Source organism: Mus caroli, unplaced genomic scaffold, assembly GCF_978045245.1.
Source record: "Mus caroli unplaced genomic scaffold, Mus_caroli_1 scaffold_18, whole genome shotgun sequence".
In the NCBI taxonomy this organism is placed as follows: domain Eukaryota; kingdom Metazoa; phylum Chordata; class Mammalia; order Rodentia; family Muridae; genus Mus; species Mus caroli.
In genome coordinates, this window is record NW_028227273.1 from 66085681 (window position 1) to 66106606 (window position 20926).

At 46.8% G+C, this 20926-nt stretch overlaps 1 protein-coding gene across 4 annotated transcripts in view; it reads left to right on the forward strand.

Moving 5' to 3' along the window:
- The first annotated feature begins 460 nt into the window (after positions 1-460).
- Positions 461-20926, forward strand: part of Ilrun (inflammation and lipid regulator with UBA-like and NBR1-like domains) — a 67891-nt gene continuing 47425 nt past the window's right edge. For all 4 annotated transcript variants that reach the window (XM_021149097.3, XM_021149099.3, XM_021149098.3 and 1 more), the window contains exon 1: positions 461-847. In XM_021149097.3, coding sequence (XP_021004756.1) covers positions 690-847 — 158 coding nt within the window. In that variant the 5' untranslated portion in view covers positions 461-689. The remainder of the gene's footprint in view (positions 848-20926) is intronic.

Below are 20926 nucleotides of genomic sequence, written 5' to 3' on the forward strand. Positions count from 1 at the left end.
AGTGTCTGTTTAAATACTAAGTCCCCTGAGAGCCGGGCAGCAAGAGTCCGCTCTGTGCTGCCCTTTGCCCTTGTCCCAGCCTCTGTCCCTGTGGCGACTTCGGGTTCCCAGTCCGAGCAAGGGTGGGGTCGTTCGTCTCCGAAGCACATCCCAGACTCGTGACTCCTCCCACGCAGCGTGGAGACTCGGGCGAGGACAGAGACCCGCCCAGTAGTCGCCCTTTCCGGCTTCCCGTTTCCTTCTCCCTCCGCTCCGTCGCGGTGAGGTCATGCGAGAGACGTCACCGAGTTATGACGTCACTGAAGGCGGGCTTTCGGGAGAGGAAGGGGCGGGGTCCGGGCGGCCCCGCGCGTGCGCGTTGGGCGCGGCCCTGGAGGAGGCGGAGGCGGCGGTGCTGCGAACCGCGGCGGCAGCAGCGGCGGCGGCGGAGGCGGGCGCTGGGGGGGGTGGGAGGGGGGGGAGCGCGAGCCCCAGAGCCAGCGAGAGAGGAGCGAGCGGTGCGGTGCGGCGCGGCTCGGCGCGGCGCGCGCAGCCCATGAGGCGGTGAGAGGCCTGGGGCCTGTCTCGGAGCAGCGCGCGCGGCGCCGGCCAGCAGCGGGCCGCCCTTCGTGGGCCCGGGCCCGGGCGCGGCGGCCGCCCGTGGAGAAGCAGGTCGGGGCGGTGGAAGCTGTGCGTCCGGGCCCCCCGCCATGGAGGGCATGGACGTGGACTTGGATCCGGAGCTCATGCAGAAGTTCAGCTGCCTGGGCACCACAGACAAGGACGTGCTCATCTCTGAGTTCCAGCGGCTACTCGGCTTCCAGCTCAACCCGGCCGGCTGCGCCTTCTTCCTGGACATGACCAACTGGTGAGTCCGCCTCACGCGGAGCCAATCCTGCTGGCAGCGGCCTCGCGGCCCCGAGGGGAAAAACCCCGGAGCCGGCTCGTGGAGTACTGCCGGGCAGGGCAGGGCCCAGGCCGGGAGGTGGCCGGGAGTCAGAGCCCGAAGAACATGGGAAGAGGGGAGAAGTGGTGAGGTGGAAGCCAAGGGAGTCGATCTGGGGCGAAAAACGTGTGTTTTGGGAGTAGAAAGCACAGGAAACGAGAGTTGCCGAAGTGTTTTCCTTTTAAATAGGTGCGAAGTGTAGGAGCTGAGGATGACAGAACGGTGTGGAAACTCGAGGGAGTGTGTTAGGTGCTGAGGTCGAACTCTGGGCGCGGGAGAGGTCTCGGAACTAAGAATAAATAGATCGTGTGTCTCTTTGAGGAGAGATAAGGGAGAAAACGACTTTTGCGGCGGAGGGAACACAAATGATAATCAACTGAGCATGGTGAGAAAGGAAGAGTTGTGCCAGGGAGAAGTGACATCTAATGGAGGCGCCGGAGTGCCAGGCCTGCGACAGGGACTCGGAAAAGTCTTCAGAAAGTGGAGGGAAGGAGTTGATCTTGGAGACAGGAACTTTGTGAAGACACTGGCGTGCTGGGCAGAGGCTTGGCCTTGGGAACTTTGGCGAGCTTACTGATTGGATGGGCTTAGTTGACAGAAAACTGAGAGGTTGGGGGCCGGGGGTTCTGGCTTGTAGTTGGGTTGTAAAGGCTGAAGTGGAGCTGTCTCCAGGCACCGACGTGTGTCTTGGTTCTTAGAGCAGCACTTGCTGTTTTTGATAGGCAAGAATACTTTCTCTTGGTCTCCAAGTAGGGGTTGTTAAGTTGACTCGGCAATTTAACCATTAGACAGCCTTTGAAAGGCTCTCAGGTGAAGCAACTAATCGGGATTTGAGCAAAAAGCAAGGGGGTGCACGCCCTTTGCCCCGTGTTGAGCGTTCAGTGCCCTGACGTGTGGAATCTTGTTTCTCTTGGCATCCCTTGAACAAACTCCCATTATTTCCATGTCCACCCGATGCCTCGAGCAATGTCTGAAAAGAGGTTGTAAGCTTAGATTTTTATCCTACTCCTGCCTAGTGCTCCCCCCACCCCACTCCAAAGATGCTTATCTGTGATGAGAACCAGAGGTGAAGTGTTTTCACTATTGGTCTTAAAAAAAATTGACAAGAATGGGGCTGATATTTTAGTGTCTGGTAAACTGGGAGGCATTGAGGCCAGCCTTTAGAGTTAAACAAGTACTTGTGAGTTCTGTTTGTGTCTTATGTTTATTTTTATTTCCTAATTGTGAGTATGTGCGTGTGTTCAGGTTCTTTTGGAGGCCTGAGGCATCGGGTTCATCTGGGCTGTGGGGTGCTAGTACTGGGTGCTAGAGACAGAACTCAGACATGCTGCTGAGCCGTCTCTCCAGCTCCTGGGCTTGTATATTGGGTCCAGATGATCTGATGCAGGGAATGGAGCTAATTTTCTGAGCACCAACTAGATGGGTTTCATTTGGGCACACCTTTAATGCTAACAGTCTGGAGACTGAAGCTGGCACATTTAAGTGAGTTGAGGCCAGGCTGGTCTACATAGCAAGTTCCAGGCCAGTCAGGGTACATTGAGAGCCTGTTTTAAAAAAAAAAAATCCTGAGTACAGCTTATGACTGGTAGGTTGTGGACGGATGCAGGAGTGGGCATTGCTCTAGTCTACTTCCTAGGAACCTCTAGCTTGTGTAGTGCGTTGCTGCTGTCTGTCTCCCACATTCCAGCTTCTTTCTCCCCTCTTATTTACACTAGGTAGCTTGGTGGTTTGGTAGGAAAAGAACATTATTTCTCCCTAGTTCCTCCTGATGTGACTAGTTAAATACTGAAGAGACTCGGGACCATTGATCCTTAGTGTGCTGAGTGCTGGGATTACAGGTGTGAGCAATCAGGCCCAGCTAAGTTCTTAGTACTGCCAGTGTTAGCTGGTTCAGTTCTTCGGACTACAAACCCATCATAATTAGCTTTGTATGCTTGAGGGGTGTGTGGTCTCTGAGACTGTTTCAGAGTTTGTGACAAGTGAGTAACAGGTGAGAAAAGTAACAAGAACATGGCTCTCCCAGCCAGATGTGGTTGTGCAAGCCCCAGCACTCTGGAGGCAGAGGCAGAGGCAGGCGGATCTCTGTGGGTTCCAGGCCAGCCTGGTCTACACATAGAAACCCTGTGTGGGAAAACAGAACACTAAGAGAACCCGTGTACCAACAGTTGACCTCCATACATCTGTATGCAGTACTCAAACAAAGTGATAATAAATAAAGACTGAATTTGTTGTTTTTTATGAGACAGAATCTCTAATATATAACTTCGGCTGTCCTGGCGCTTCGTATGTAGGCTTGGGTGACCTCGAACTCACAAGAGATCCACCTGCCTCTTGCCCTCTGGGTGGTGGGATTAAAGGTGCCACTACCACCCCACTCATATTTTTTTAATTAAAAAATATAAGTTCACAGAACCCTACAAAAACCCCATGGACCAACTGAGTACTTAAGATCTGTACCCTGAACCCTGGTTGATGTGCATGCCTTTAATCACAGACCATGGGAGGCAGAGACAGGTGGATCTCCTGAGTTCAAGGCCAGCAGGGTCCACACAGAAACCCTGTCTCTAGAACCCAATCAATCAAAGACTTCATTGGATAAATGCTATACAACATTCTTTAACATTTAGCTCCGAACAGATGGGAAGTGAAAAACAAAAACTGTGTCATACAAGAATTCACAGTGACAAAGACTTGGAGATTTGAGATGTAGACAAAAGGCAGAAACAAGTGGGGCTTAAACATTAAGCAACAAAACAATAAAGTTGCAACATGGTTAAAAAAAATCACCAGTTTAAAATGAAGATCCTGAGTTTTCTAAAATGAAACCCCAAAGTATTTTTGTTGTCTGTATCAAAAACTGACATTTTGGTTTCAAAAAACATAGGGTCTTCTATGTTGTCTACCTCCTCTTTCTTTTGTTGGGACTGGGTCATACATAGTCTAGGCTGGCCTGGAGCACCTGATCGCCTGCTTCCACATCCAGGTGCTGCGACTCAGGAGCCTGGCCTTCCTCTACCTTCCCAAGGAATTCTGGTTTACCATTTGAGGCTGCATCTCACTCTGTAGTCCTGGCTGGCCTGGAACTCAGAGATCTTCCTACCCAAGCCACCCCAGTGCTGGGATCAAAACCTTGTAGGATCATTTTTAAAGACTCCCTCCCTCCCTCCCTCCCTCCCTCCCTCTTTCTTTCTTTCTTTCTTTCTTTCTTTCTTTTTTCTTTTTTTTTTTTAAAGATTTATTTATTATTATATGTAATTACACTGCAGCTGTCTTCAGACACACCAGAAGAGGGCGTCAGATCTCATTACAGATGGTTGTAAGCCACCATGTGGTTGCTGGGATTGGAACTCAGGACCTTTGGAAGAGCAGTCAGTGCTCTTAACCTCAGAGCCCTCTTTGCAGCCCTCTTTCTTTAAGATTTGTGTACATGAGTGTCCTGTGTTCATGCACACCAGCAGAGAGCATCAGATCTCATTATGGATGGTTGTGAGCCACCATGTGGTTGCTGGGATTTGAACTGAGGACCTCTGGAAGAGCAGCCAGTGCTCTTAACCACTGAGCCATCTCTCCAGCCCCACCCCCCTTTTTCTTTTTTATAGAGCCTTTTTCTAGTACTTATTTAAACTGCCAGAACTTACTCTTAAAGGTCATCAGTGACTATGAATAAATTCAGTATCCAAAGGCCAAACTAAAGACTGGATGTAGCTCAGTGGTTAACTAGTTGCCTAGCATCCATGTTGTTCTGGGTTCAAGCCCCAACACTAAAACAGGTAAATGAAATCATTTGTATATTAGCATAATTTCCTGCCAGTGGGATTTCTTTCATACATTGGACTGGATTTTGAATTAGAGAATTTGTAGGGGGTTGGGCGTGGTGGCCCACGCCTTTAATCCCAGCATTTGGGAGGCAGAGGTAGGCAGATTTCTGAGGTCGAGGCCAGCCTGGTCTACAGAGTGAGTTCCAGGACAGCCAGGGCTATACAGAGAAACCCTATCTTGAAAAAAACAAAAAAACAAACAAACAAAAAAAGAATTTGTAGGAAGCCGGCATGATGAGACACATCTTTAATTCCATCACTGGAGAGGCTGAGGCAGGCAGATTACTGTGAATCCAGGCCAGCCTGCACTACTCAGGGAGTTACAGGGCACCAGGGCTACATAGCAAAACCCTGTGTCAACAAAATAAAAAGAGAATCTGTAGGAGATAGGTGTGCTATCATCCATCATGTGGAAGACTGGGACAGGATGATCACTGAATCATAGGCCAGTCTGGGCAAAGTAAATCCTTGTCAGTATCAAAACAGAGAAAATATAAGATACACTCAATGAAGTTACCATCTTAACTGATTTTAAGTGTGCAATTCATTCTCTGTTCTCTAAGGCATTCTCTCGTGTGTGTTCAAGTGAAGATCTCAGTGTAAATATCTTTTTTTTTTCCCCTTTCTTGAGACAGGTTTTCTCTGCAGCCCTGATCTCCCTGCTTCTGGGATTAAATGTGTGTACCACCACACTCAGCCACGAGGATCTTAATTTAAGAGTTAGCAATAGATTAATTTGTGAATATGGCTGTAGTTTTTCTCTAACAGTTGGGATAGTGTTAGCCATTCTTAGGTTCATGCTGTGTTAACACATCCTCAGCTGTCTCTGGGGACCTGGGGATCTTCATGGGTTATTGTTTTGGCTTACGACCATGGGTGGAACAGGTATTTTCCTTATCTCTGAAAAATAGTTTCAAGTATCCCCAGCTGGCCTTGAGTTTGCTCTTCAGTTTAGGATAACCTTGAACTTTTGACCCTCCTGCCTCTATGGGATGTTGGGATTATAGGTGCCCAGCAGCACCCCTGGTATCTACTGTGCAAACTGAGGCTCTGGGCACTAGAAGAACACTCTACAAGTGAGCTGTAGCCCTGTCTGGAACATAGGTGTTCTGGGAAAAAACTGAGGGAAACCTTACACAGTAATGCCTTCCTGTTGTTAGTGTTGTCAGAAGCTCCCTGTTAAGTAAAGGTGTAACCATAGAGACAGCTGATATCAGTGTGACCTGGGTTCCCTTTCATGTGGTTCCCCCTGGTGTGTCCTCCCAGCTTAACCCCATTCTCACAGCCCTATGCTAATACTTTCTGATCTAGTCTCTGATTTAAAGGTGAGACTTGGTATTTAAGCAGTCTTCTAACATGTGTATGAGTCAGGCCTGCCGACCCACACTTGAAATCCTGGAGATGGAGGATTAGGAATCAGGGTCATCCTCAAATGTACCAGACCTGCTTCAGCACCCCCTCCTCGCCGCACACTTGTCTACATGAGGGTGTCATTCATTGATGTTGTGTGCTTAACCTGTGTGAGGCCCTGAGTTCACACCCCAGCACCCAAAGGAGAAGAAAAATGTGCCAAACGCTAGCTTTAGAAAGGACTCCACAGGGTTAGTCTCTTATGTCTGATGGTATTATTCTTAACATGGTTTCTGAAGAAATTGGGAGATCTTGCTCTAGGTTTTAATTTACACTTATTTTTAATTAGCACATAATATTTGGGACTCTTGGTGTAATAGAACCTTATAGCTTCTGAAGCTTATATAGAACATGTTCATTTTAGGGTTTTCTTTTTAAAAATTGTTCATATGACTTCTTGAGTGTGCTCTCATCCTGTTCTCGATGGACAAGAGAGTATCCAGGTCTGGACTGGAGCTACAGGTGGCTGTGAGCTGCCTGATATGGAGGAGTGGAAGGGCCTCGAAACCTCTCCCTTTCCTTCTTTCTCCCCAAGATAGGTTCTTGCTAAATAGCTCAGCTCTGCCTTGACCTTGATCCTCTGGTTACGGCTGTCTGAGTGTCATTTTAGTTAAAGGAACATAGGAAAAGTACATTGCTGTTTTAGTGAAAGTGTTCACATGTGTTGTTACCTTAGGGCTTGCATTTCCAGTCACAGACAAGAACTACATTACAGAGGTATGGTTTTGCTTCTTACAATATATTTTGTGGGAAGGGGGAAGTGGGCATGTCTGCTCCATTGTGGGGATTGGGTTGGCTCCTATAGTGTAGATCTTAGGGCTCAAACTCAGGTCATCAAACTTGATCATAAACCCATTTACCCACTAAGCCGTCTTACCAGCCCTGGGGGGATAGTCTTTTCTTCTTTTCTTTCTTTTTTTTTCTTTTTTCTTTTTGGTTTTTCGAGACAAGGTTTCTCTGTGTAGCTCTGGCTGTCCTGGAACTCACTCTGTAGATCAGGCTGGCCTTGAACTCAGAAATCCATCTGCCTCTGCCTCCCAAGTGCCAGGATTAAAGGCGTGCACCACCATGCCCGGCTAGACAGTAACATTCCCCCTCCCGCCCCGCCCCCCAAGACAGGGTTTCTCTGTGTAGCCCAGGCTGTCCTGGAACTCACTCCATAGACCAGGTTGGCCTTGAACTCAGGAACCCGCCTGCCTCTGCCTCCCAAGGGCTGGGATTAAAGATGCACACTACAGCTACTACCACAATGCTCCAGGGCTGTGTCCTTTTTGTTTTTTGTAAAGATTTATTTATTATATGTAAGTACATGGTAGCAGTTTTTAGACACTTTTTCTTCTTTTTCTGGTCCTGCCCGCTCCAGTCCAAAGATTTATTTATTATATGTAAGTACTTGGTAGCAGTTTTTAGACACTTTTTCTTCTTTTTCTGGTCCTGCCCGCTCCAGTCCAAAGATTTATTTATTATATGTAAGTACATTGTAGCTGTCTTCAGACACCCCAGAAAAGGGCGTCAGATCTCATTACAAAGGATGGTTGTGAGCCATCATGTGGTTGCTAGGATTTGAACTCAGGACCTTCTGAAGAGCAGTCAATGCTCTTAACCACTAAGCCATCTCTCCAGCCCCCAGGGCTGGTTTCTTTACCATTTCCCATCCACCCTCAGCCCAGAGTTTATCTACAATGTATGCAACAGCAAAGACTAATAACTACCAGGGAGTGGTTTTGTTTGCTTGTTTGTTTGAAGTATTTTTATTTTTTATTTTAAATTATGTGCACACTTGTGCTGCACACTTGTGCATCAGCATGTCAGTGTATACAGATGAGTGCAGGTGCCCAGACAGGGAGGTCAGGGAGGGGCGTTGGAGTCCTGGATCTAGAGTTAAAGGTCACCTAGTGTGGGTGCTGGGAACTGAACTTGAACCATCTCTCCAGCCCCACAGGGCAGGATTGAAACATTTTTGGGGGCAGATGCTAGCGATCATGTAAACCAAAGTAGGAAGTGTCGCTCCTGTCATGATTTGATCAGAAAATTCAGTACCTGAAGCCATCAAGACTCCCAGAACACAATTCAGGATATGCAGGCCTTGTGGGGCTGCTGGGGAGAGTTTTGTTTTGGACAGGCATGATGAGATCATGAATGACAAGTGTGGAGTTGTTTTGGTATAGAGTATTGGCCAGGTGGTATTGTTAGGACTGCTGTTGTAAAATTGACTGTCTTGGTTTTTTTTTTTTTTTTTTTTTTTTTTTGGTTTTTCGAGACAGGGTTTCTCTGTATAGCCCTGGCTGTCCTGGAACACACTTTGTAGACCAGGCTGGCCTCGAACTCAGAAATCCGCCTGCCTCTGCCTCCCGAGTGCTGGGATTAAAGGCGTGCGCCACCACGCCCGGCTGACTGTCTTGTTTTGAGACAGTATTCTGCTGTGTAACCCTGGCTGGCCTTGAACTTGACCAGGCTGCTCTGGAATTTACTGGCAGGAAGCTTTCTGGCTTCTCCTGCCTCTGCCTCTCAGCTTGCTGAGATTACAGGTGTGAACCAGCAGCAGTCTGGTGCAGTCACCCCACGGGGCTCACAGTGCTTCCCAGCAATTACTCCAGAGGCAGCCGCAGGCTTTGTGAAATTGCTCCCCTTCCTCCTGGCCGGCCCCTCCCCCACCATCACTGGCACCTGCCCTCAGTTGTGTTACCTCAGATGGAACTAGGCTATATATAGAATGATAAAGTATTTGACCTTTTGTGTCTGGCTGCTTTCTTCCTTTCTCCCCATCGCTGTTTGTCCTGTTCTGGCGCTTGAGTACCTGTTCCCCTACAGTATAGGACGTTGCCAGTGCAGTCGCTAGGCCGTGACCCGTGACAGTGGTTGAGAGCTGTGAACACTTCTCAGGGACTGATGACTACATTTCTACAAAGGATGAGTGAGAGAGAGCCTATGGTAGTTTTCTCGTCCTCACGGTGGCACCAGGACAAACAAACAGCCATCCCAGTCAATGAGAACAACACCAATAAGCGGATTTTCAAATGTATTGTTGTGTGTGCATGGTGGGTATGGGAGCCACGGTGAGTAGAAGTCAGGACAGCTTTGTGGATGGAATGGGGGTCAGTAGGCTGGTGCAGCAAGCATCGTGGCCTGCTGTCGGCTTGTCAGGTCCTTCCTCATGAACTGGATTCTTGTTTTCCTAGTTACTCTTACTGTATCTTTTATGTGTTTGTTGACCATTTGTTCATTTTCTTTGGGGAACGCTGTCTTCCAGTTCTGCCCTTTTCAGTTGGTTTATGTGTTTGCTGTGAAGTTGTAAGAAGCCTATGTCTGGTGGTGGGCTCGTGGCTGGTGGATCCTCGAGGGTTCTCTTGGAGCTGACTTCATCGGTGGAGGCTGCTTCATTGCCTCTGCCTCAAATACTTTGTTCATTTCCACATAGCTTCACCTTTCCAGTGGCCCCAGTGACTTTTCCTTAGAGTGAGCTTTGCCCTTCCTTTCTGACCTAGGAAATGCAGGCTTGTTTCTTTTCTGGGATTGGCACATTTAGCACCATTCTTAGGACACCCTTCTCTGAACGCCTGCACTTATATAACATCATAGCACACACGTCCTCAGGAAATGCCCCTAAGCGTCTTCTGCGGTGTGTAAAAAGTGTATGCTGGGTGTTCACGAGAGTAAGGAGAGATGTGTTTAACTGTTAGAGATCTCGGATCTCACTGTGGTCCTCCTGCCTCAGCTAGTGGAAAGGCTTAATCATGGCAGTCTATATTTCTCTTTCTATTAATCACTGTATGTGTTAGAATCGCTGTACACATTCCAGGTACTCAGAAGTCAGAGGGAGTTGGCTTCTCCTCTGTCCCGGTTTGCAAAGCAAGCGTTTCTTTACCTATTGAACCAGCTTTTCTTTTTTCCTCCATTCCCGGGACATAGGGCCTCTTGCATTGAGATAAGAACTCCACTCTATCCCTGTCTTTTAGTGACATGGAACCTTTCTGCTTCAGCCTTCCAATTGCTGCTTTACGGGTGTGCACATAAAACGCCAGATTTGATGGTATGTGCCTGTGATTCTAGTACTTGGGAGGCTTGCCCAGTGCTCACACTTGAGTCACTGTGCTGTGGTCATCAGCTCATGGACTGTTACAGTCCATCCATCCTCTAATGATTGACCGACATAAGACATGCTTCTAACGTCTCTCTGGGTGAGTCTCACTCTAACCCAGACTAGCACCCATTTCAGGTGATCCTCCTACTTCTGCAGCTTAGGAGTTACAGGTATGAGCCACCACCCCTGGTTCTTGCTCTGTTTTGCTTTTCGTTGTTTCTCACGGTCCATATAACCTCCAACCTCCTCAGCTCTGGTCTCCATTTGCCCAGTGCTGGGCTTGCTAGGTGGACACACTATCTGCTAAGCTAGTCTACAGCTTCTTTTTATGTTTTTCTTTTCTCTCTTCCATTATGGAAACATCTTAGTGTGTTTTTTTTAGTTAATCTTTTTAAAGGTGTATTTATGCATATGAGAGTTTTATCTGTGTGGTGTGTGTATTGTGTGTACCCAGTATTCATGGAGGCCAGAAGAAGCCATCAGATGCTAAGGATGCTATAATTTAAGAGCATCTGGTGCTCTTAACTGCTGAGTCGGTGCTCGTTAGGGAAGGTTTTCCCTCTTCCCTTTTGCACTTAGTCATAGCCCTTCAATCTGTTAGGGATTGGGGTGAAAATGTGTGCTTAGGCTAGGCCTGTTGTGCTTATGGTGTTGGCTTAGGCTAGTCCTACTGTACTTACAGTGTTGGTGCTGGAATGTTTTATGTTCCGATGGGCTTGCACTTCTGAATTCTCAAGTTGCTTTAATGTTTGTTTGTTTTTGCTTTTTTGAGACAGGGTTTCTCTGTTTATTTCTAGCTATCCTGGAACTCACTCTGTAGACCAGGCTGGCCTCAAACTCACAGATATCCACCTGCCTCTGCCTCCTGAGTGATGAGATTAAAGATGTGTGCTACCATCCTGCCCTGCTGGTTGCATAAAATCTTAAACTCCAGCCAGCAAACCTCCTCCAAAGTCAGGCAGCCTCTGGGTCTTTACATTGTTGTCTTCCTTGCAGAAACGCATCTGTTAACTGTTTAGGGGCTGGGTGTTGTCCCGTGTGTGTCCACGGGTCAGAGCATCGAGCTCTGTTGCATCTGCACTGGATGCGTACAGACTTACATCTGCCAGGAAGCTCCTGGACAGCCCCGGCTACACAGAGAAACCCTGTCTCAAACAACAACAACAAATCTATTGTATCCTCTGTGTGTTTGAGTGTTTGGTCTGCATATCTGCATTTATGTGCAGTGTGTCCATGTCTCATGGCCTAGGAGGCCAGAAGAAGGCATTGAATCCCGAAACTAAAGCTGGCTCCTGTTGAGTCCTGGGAATTGAACCCAGGTCCTTTGCGAGAATAGTCAGTGCTTTTAACCACTGAACTATCTCCAGCCTCCCGTGTATATGGGATTCACAGTATATTTTAACATGCTTTCCCACTGTGCTGGAGATCCAGAAGGGAGGATGGACAAGGCTGTCCATAGTCATAGAAGTCCTGTGCTACTTCATCTTGAACTTGAACAGCTACAGGTTTGGGTGTACATGGATCCCTGGCAGTTCAGAGCCAGCTCTCAGAAACCTAGGGGCAGTTGGATTTCTTTATTAGCATTTTCAGTGTTGTATTGTTTGAACACCCATTTATGGATTTTTCTTAGTTTTTAACTACTATAAAATACCTGCTAACTTGCCTAACCTCTTTTTTTATTGTGACTTAGGACTTATAACAAATTCAGTTGTTCAGGAGAGAAAAGATAGGCAACCCTGCCATATAGACACTTGTTTTTAGAGTCTCCCTGTGTACTCCTGGCTGGCCTAGAACTCACTGGGTGTATATGCTGCAGATTCACTGTGTGGAGGCTGGTCTGGGGTTGGCAGTAATCTGCCTCTAGTTGCTTCCCCAGTGCTGGGATTACAGATGTGTACAACCACACCAAACTCTTTCATCTTTATAGGGGGTGGCCAAGGTTTCCTGTATTCTAGACATTACATTGGCATTACAGATGTGTTCCACCACATCTGGCTTATTTTAGAGGTTCTCAAGAATGTTTCGAGATTCCCTCTTTGGAGGGTGTTGTAATCCATCCTGGTCATGAGACAGTTACAGAGCTGCTTTCTGAGAACTTGAGATTTCACCTCACCAGACCTGCTTGTCCGTCAGGTGAAAGGTGATTTGGCGTTTCCTTGATTGCTGGTGTGGTTCAGTGCTTTGCTCATACGCAGGGTGGCTATTTCTTTGCTTTATTTCCTTTTTCATTCTGTTTTCCCTCCTTATGTAGTCTGGAGCTGCCTTGAACTCATTGTGTATCTAGGGCTGGCTTGGAATTCCTGATCCTCTTGCCCTCTCCTGCCTCCAGTGTGCTGTATCATGGCTTTCTTTTCTTTTCCTTCGAGACAGGGTTTCTCTGTGTTCCCTGGCTGTCCTGGAACTCACTCTGTAGACCAGGCTGGCCTCGAACTCAGAAATCCGCCTGTCTCTGTCTCCAAAGTGCTGGGATTAAAGGCACGCACCATCACTGCTCAGCTATGGCTTTCTTATATACTCAGAAAAAAATACATAATGCATCATGCACTGGCCATCAGATTTCAAAGTCATTAAAACTTTGCCTTTTTTTCTCTTGCCACCAGAACTTTTTTTCACTGTTCTATTATTTTTTTAAAATATTTTTTATTACGTATTTTCCTCAATTACATTTCCAATGCTATCCCAAAAGTCCCCCATACCCTCCCCCCCACTTCCCTACCCACCCATGTTCTATTATTTTTTTATGCTACTAGGTTTAATTTGTGTGTATGTTTTGTCTATATGTCTGTGCACCGTGTATTTTATTTTATTTTTTGGTTTTTCAAGACAGGGTTTTTCTGTGTAGCCCTGGCTGTTCTGGAACTCACTCTGTAGACCAGGCTGGCCTCGACCTCAGAAATCTGCCTGCCTATTGCCTCCCGAGTGCTGGGATTAAAGGTGTGTGCCACCACACCTGGCTCCATGTAATTTATTTTTAAGAAGCTGTATGTTTGTATGACTATCCCAGGGGTGCCAGTAGAGGCCAGGAGGTCTCAAATGTCCTGGAGATAACAGTTACAAGTGACTGAGCTGCTTGATTGGAGAGATTGTTTGTCTTTCTATGTTTTGATTGGTCATTTGTATATCTCTGTGACTTGTGTGAGATGGTTTGCACCTCAGTTTATGTGAGGTATTTGCACAGTAAGGAAAATAGCTGTGTTCAGCATTCACTTCTCTAACTTTGTCTTTTCACCACTTCCTTGACAGAATGTATAGGGTTCCTGGTGAAACTGGGCCAAGAAATGGAATCTCTTTATTTTGTGGGGCTGGGAATGCTAACCCAGGGCCATGCTAGGTAGTCCTGTGCCCACTGACTTTACGCCCTCAGCTGTTTTTAAAAATCCATTTTAATAGTAGAGTAGTTGTGTTTATAGGGTATAGTGTGACATGACATTCCATAGGTTTGTGTTGTGTGTGGCGATCACCTCAGGCCAGTTGGCCTAACACAGATGCTTAGCACCTATTCCCCCCCCCCCCCAGATGTTTCCTTTTTTGTAGCTCTGCCTGTCCTGTAACTGGGGCTGGCCATGAACTCAAACTCAGAGATCCCCCTGTTTCTGCTTGGATCAAAGGTGTGTGTCTGTCTCTACCTAGCTCCTGGTTTTGTTTGTGTTTTTGGTTTTGTTTTCAAATTAAATTATCTTTTGTTCCTTCCAGCTATGTATTGATTTTCTGTGTCATCAGATACGTTAGGTGTTCTGTCAGCCCTTTTTCCCCCTCCCATGTTTTAAAATAAGAAGTACTCTAAGCAATTGGAGAGCTGGCTCAGTGGTTAAAGACTGTTTGTTCTTGCAGAGGTGCCTGACTGGATTCTGATCGCCTCTGTGGGCAGTGCATACCTGCTGCACAGACGCACATGAGGGGGAACATTCATATACATTAAATACAAATAAACATTAAATAAAAATAGTCTATGCCAGGTACTGTGCCATGCACTCTTAATTCCAGCACATAGAAGGCAGAGAGGCCTGTAGTTCTCAGTGAGTTTGATACCAGCATGGTTTACAGAGAGTTCCAGGACAGCCAGGGTTAGGGGGAGGAGGAAGGGGAGGGAATGTTCTCAAAAAATGCAAAAAATAAAATAAAGGATTGCAGAGCTTTAGTTCCACAGTGGTCTTCCTACTGGAGCTGTAGGCCTGCGGCATGGTTCTTAGCCTGGGGCTTCATTTCTGTTCATTAGGTTGAGCCCATTTCTTGGAAAACCATCCATCCCCTTAAAGTTAGCCTTTCTGAAAGTACAGTGGAAATATTTAAGACTTTGGCATTCTGCATCAACTTCTTTCATTCTCTGACCCATAATTGATCAGAGTTTGGCTGGTCTGTTAGTTTGAAGGCTGGCTATATTCTTCTCAGGACTTTGAAGGCCTGGTTGGATCTTGATACATTGTAATTGTTTTGATTCTTTGAATGAATCATAATCTCTCCATTCTTTGGAAGCCTCTGATAGCTGCTCTGACTCCAGAGCCCTTGGCTGGACTGGACTGCACCTTAGCACGTTTTCAGATATCGTGCTCGGCCCTAGTGGGCCTGCCAAGAGAGAACCCTCTCCCTTTTGGCCTTGGAAATTTTCCTATTCAATTTTGAGTCCTCTCATGTTATATAGTCCAGGCTGACCTTCAACTCATGATTCTCCTGCCACAAGGCCTCCCAGGTGTTGGCTATTGAGGATAGACCACCATATGTGCTGCCACAGCAGCTGCTATCCTAGGAAATGTCTGTCTAGCTTGGCTTGGCTTGGCTTGGCTTTTGTTTTTAAGAGGATGATTTTATTCGGGTTCTCAGAGTGAAGTCCTGACTTGCCTGGCATTGGAGACCAGGCTGGCCTTGAGCTTTGGTCATCCTTCCTGGCTCCATTTCCTCAGTGCTAGGAGTGTCCCAGGCCTGTACCGTCTGGCCTGGCCATTTGTACTTCTTGGCGAAATTATTTATTTTGCCCTTGTTGTCTGGGCGATCTCTTCGGTGTTGTCTTTTTAAAGTTTTGATTGAGGTTTTTCTGTATAGCTCTGGCTGATTTGGAACTCAGAACTCGATCAGTAGGCCAGTCTGGCCTTGAACTCAGGGGTCCTCCTGCCTCTGCCCCATTGCAGACAGATTGCAGGCAGTGCCACCGAGTAAGTGTAATGAGTAGCTGGCCTCCTCTGGCGGGGCTTGGTTAGGTTTATGCTTATCTCAGCACACATTAAGACTGTCTTCACTGGTGAGACACATCATGTTGTGTGGAGAATGTGTGGACTTGGGCAGACGCCTTGTGCTGCTCTCTTACTGTTTCCTGTCCTGCCATTTCTACTGCACCTGCTTTGTCTGTGTGCCCAGGACGGAGCCCAGGGCTCACACATGCTCTCCGCTGAGCAGCCCAGCTCTCATTAGCTCTGTTGAATAAATGATGCATTAAACATTTCACTCTGAGACTTAGTGTAGACATGCTTTAGAGTTTCTCTGAGGTAGATATCTAGGAGTAGAGTTGCTAGCTTGTAAGGTAAATGGTGCAGGTTTTGAAAATCTGTCAAACTGTTGCAGAGCTGCTACTGCCCGGTATCCCATGAACTGCAAGGAAGTCTTTTACAGACCATCTGTGATGAGTCTCAGGCAGCCTGCAGTCCACCCCTAACCCCCGCTGAGAGAACAAGGACATCTTTCTACCTAAGTGCAGATCGTTGTTAGCACCAAGGACGTGCACATGGATACACCAGCACAGGCCGGTTCCTAGAGCGCCTGCTGATACATTTGGTTTTTTTTTTTTTTGATATGCAGCCTTTGTGACCTGGGCAGGCCTTGAGTTTATTGTGCACTCTAGGCTGCCTTAGACTTAAGAGCATCCTTCAGCAGCCTGAAACTGAGGTTCCAGGAGTGGACTGGAATGTTTGTTTTTAAACCCATAAGTTTCCTCAAGAGTCTCACGCTGAAGCAGGGGTTCCAAACCAGCCTGAGCTACATGGTAGCCCCTCTTTGAAAGAGTCCCAGGTATGTTTGCTTATCATGTGTCCTTACCTTAATGTTCTGTGTGTGTGTGTGTGTGTGTGTCTGTGCACCATGTATGTGTGTACCTGGTACACTTGGAGGCCAGAAGAGGGTATTCAGTCCCCCTTAATCTTTAATTTAGGACTTTCTAAAATGTTTTACTTTGTGCACTTTGCCCACCTATGTTGTGTGTACATGCATGCCTACAGCCCAAGGAGGCCAGAAGAGGGCATCAGATCTCTGGTACTGGAGTTACAGAGTATTGTGAAACCACCATGTGGGTACTGGGAATCAACGTTGGGTCCCTGAACAGTGACTAGTGCTTTAATCACTGACTATGGTCTCCAGCCCTGAGACTTTTTAAAAAAAAAAACCTGTATGTAGAGCTTAAGCTTGCTGCCTCTGAGTGCCAACATTGGTGATAAGTGCAGCATCGTAATTAGATTTAGGTTAAGCCATGGTTTTCTTGTTTTGTTAGAAACAATGGCTAGCTGTTTGTCTTCCAGTACACCAAATGCTGTGTGAGCCGCAGCAGTCTGTCTCCCACAGGATCCACGGGGGAGTCTGAACTCCTTACAAGATGGTTGCTCGAAGGTTCTTTCTCCTTTTGTTAGTTGCAGTTTGAAGTAGGGATAGGGTTAGTTTTTGTGATGAAACATCGTGACTAAAAGTCAACTTAGGGAGGAAAGAGTGTTCACTCACATTTCTGTATATTTCCAGTTCATCACCAGAGCAGCCAGGTCAGGAACCTGGCTGGGGCAGGAGCAGATGCAGAAGCTGTTGAGGAGGCTGCTTACTGACTTGCTCACTGTGGCTTGCTCAGCCTGCTTTCTTGTAGAACCCAGGACCACCAGCCAGGGGATGACCCCATCCACAATGGGCTGAGTCCTCCTACGTCACTCTTTAAGAAAATATCCTCTAGGCCTGCCCACAGTCCAGTTCTATAGAGGCATTTTCTCAGTTGAAGTCCCCTCCCCTCAAATGACTGTACCTCATCAATTTATGGTAAAACTAGCATTCTCTAAAGGTACAGTTAATTCTCTTTTTGGGGAAAATGGCAACAGGTTCTTTTTGTTTGTTTTTTTGTTTTTCGAGGTGGGGGTTTCTCTGTGTAGCCCTAGCTGTCCTTGGAACTCACTCTGTAGTCCTTGAACTCAGAAATCTGCCTGCCTCTGCCTCCCAAGTGCACCACCACTGCCTGGCTCAGTGACAGGTTCTTTTTTGTTTTTTGTTTTTTTTTGTTTTTTTTTTTTTCGAGACAGGGTTTCTCTGTATAGCCCTGGCTGTCCTGGAACTCACTTTGTAGACCAGGCTGGCCTCGAACTCAGAAATCCGCCTGGCTCTGCCTCCCGAGTGCTGGGATTAAAGGCGTGCGCCACCACGCCCAGCTTCAGTGACAGGTTCTTAAGAGAAGGTCTCTCCTAATTAGCTCTGGCTGACCTCCGATTCATTGATCCTCCTTGGATTATAGGTGTGCATCACCACTCCTGCTATAAAATTAAGGTTTTACCCTCTGCTTTGTTCTTCCTCCCCCTCTCCTCCTTTTCCTCCCTCTCCTTGTTTAACTTTGTACCAGTCTTCCTCCCGTCTTCCCTTCCTTGTGTTGTACAAGTTGTGAACTCCTGAGTGATCTGAGTTCCCCTCTTTTTTTTTAAGACAATATCCTTTTCTTCTTTTTTTTTAATAAAGATTTATTTATTTCATATATGTGAGTACACTGTCACTGTCTTCAGACACACTAGAAGAGGGCATCGGATCTGATCCCCTTTACAGATGGTTGTAAGCCACCATGTGGTTGCTGGGAATTAAACTCAGGACCTCTGGAAGAGCAGTCAGTGCTCTTAACTGCTGAGCCATCTCTCCAGCCCCTGAGTTCCCTCCTAAGTGATGGGCTCGCAGCATAGACTGCCTCCATTCTGGGCTGCTTTGTTTTAGCAAGGTCTGCCTCTAGCCCATGCTGGCCCAGTCTGGCACCACAGTGTACAGCTTCTCCTGTTTCAGCCTCTGGTGTGCTGGAGCACAGGTATCACCTGTGCAACCTAAGCTACTCCTAAAATGATAAGGACTCCTAGATTGTAGTCAGAGCTACAGTCCCGGCTGGCACAGTTGGGTCCCAAGGCCTGCCTGAGCTACAGAAGTGCCTGCCACTGCATTTAGTGAGTCCTTGTTTTAAAGGAAGAAAAGTAATTTTTCAAAGCCCATTTATTCTGAAATGCATAAAAAAATGTTTGAGTTGTTTTACACGTCTGAGCCCTCAATGCTTGTCTAAAGCATGTGATGCCTAGGGTATGAAGATGTTAATGGAACTCGAGTATGCAGTAGACCTTTGCAAGAGCTGTTGTTTGTTGCATTTGCAGTGCTGAGATTGTACCAACCTATAATACCATAACCTTTATTTCTAGGGAAAAACTGTTGGATGGCATACCATGGCATATTTATGGTGGTCAGGGACAACTTGGTTCCTATGTCCCCTGTAGGACCCAGGGACCAAGCTCAGGCTGCTAAGGTGATAGCATGTAATTTATCCAGTATGTCTCTCTCGGTCTAGTATATAGCTTTTATTTATTTATTTCTTGTTTTATTCCATTTATTTCTTGTGTGTGTATATTTGTGTGTGCACGTGTATCAAGGCTGTCATGTGGAGTCAGAGGACAGCCTGCCTCTCTTCTCCCACCTTGTGGGTTTCATGTATCGCACTCAGGCTACCGTGGTTGGAACAGATGCTGTCACTTGCTAAGCCATCTTTATGGTCCTTGTGTATGTTTATGTGTGTGTGTATGTGTGTATGTACATGTGTGTGTGTCCTTGTTGATGTGTGCACACAGTGCCAGGGCTGTGGAGGCCAGTAGAGGGTATGTGGTTCCAGGCATTACCTGTGGCTGTGATTGTCTCGTGTATAATGTTTGTGTGCATGTATATCTGTGCATCATGTGCATGCAGCACTCTAGGAAGCCAGAAGAGGGCGTTGGAGTCTTTGGAACTGAAGTTACAGACTGAATTGTAACTTGTGGGTGCGGGGAATTGAACCCAGGTTTCTTTGCAAGATCAGCAAATATTCTTCTCTCCAGCCCTGTATGGAACTTTGGGTTTTGTTTTCTATTTTTGTTTTTTTGAGACAGTCTCTATGTAGTACTGGCTGGTCTATAGCTTGCTGTGTAAACCAGGCTGTACTCAGATTCACAGACATCCTCATGCCTGTCCCTCCCGAGTGCTGGGATTAAAGACCTGCACCCTATGTATGCCCTGCCTGTATGTAGCTTTTTAAAGTTACTTGTTTCATAGCTACCATGCAGTGGCCAATATCCGCTGACGTCAGGTTGCACTTGCAGCTGAGGTGAGCGGCCTGCTCCTGGTTTGTTAGCGTGGTAGCTAGCGTTGGGTGTGTTACACACTATAGAACTTACCTTTTTAAAGCTTGGAGACAAGCATACGGTTGGTTACTTCCTCTGTGGCTGTTCTCTTATGTGGACATTTGTATGCCAGAGCTTGCTTTCATATCATCTCCAGAGATGGCATGGCCAGCGGGCATGTTCCTCAGGGGAAATGAAACTAAGCGACTTTGAGGCTGGTCCCTATAGGAAGCACAGTGTCCCAAGATCTCACAGGCAGGAATTCTTAGACACAACAGAAACATTTAATCAAAGAGATTGTAAAAGGTATATGATGTTTCTTAGCAAAGCCCATAAAATCTGCCTTTATTATATTTCCTAATTTTTATAGCAATAACTGCTAAATTATAGGATAAATTGTGTATTCAGATACTTTTTGGCAACTTTAAAAAAAAATCAAACCTTTGTATTTTTTAAACTAAGAAACACCTCTTTGACAGTCTTAGGATCAAATCAGTTTGAAACTCTGCTTAATTGCAGATTTATCTGCTCATATCATAACCCACTGTCTGAGTTTCAGGACAAACCAGAGCTGTGTGTAAGGAGCGCTGTGTCTGCACATGCTTTGTGCGGTCATCCTACGGTGTTTGGGGCAATCCACATTGTCGTGTCTCCTCACAGTGGCTCAGAATTTCCAGAAACTGTAGTTACCATAGACACAGCGATTGTAAATCATTTCACGAAATTAAATCCAGCGACCAAAACAAGGAGTTATTCTAAACCTGCGCTTTTGACCGAAACGTGAGTTGTTGGACCCCGAGGTGTGTGACGGAAGTGACTCAGCAGAGCGCAGCCTCAGGTTACCGTGCACAGTCTGCCTTTGTCCTCCTGAGTACACAGTGCAGTGCACATACACAGCACCACCCTCAGTCTTTGCCTTAGAGGTTTGCATTGCAATAAATTCCTATAACAATGTGGCTTCCATCTGCAAATTCATCTTAATACTTAGCAGCTTGAACCTGGACTGACTGAGGCAGATTGCAGGGTCCTTCTGGGGACCCCTGCTTCCAGAGCACTTCCATCTTCTCAGGAAGGAGGAGTGCCTTCCTGCCTTGTGCCTCGTTCTCCTCAGGCTCCTTCGGCTACCGAGTGAAAGCAGACACGAGGCCTGGCCAGAGCAGGTCTGCTGCTGAGTAATTGGATTTCCCTTTGCAGTGTGCCTTGGCGTGTGCGTCCGAGAGCAGAGGACCGCCACACTGGGGATAGAGCCTATGTTCCACAGCATAAAGGCTCTATAGGGCTAATCCTGCCAGGCTGTGGTCCTCCTTACAGTTGCACACTATGTCATTAGAATGAGTGTTTTATGCTT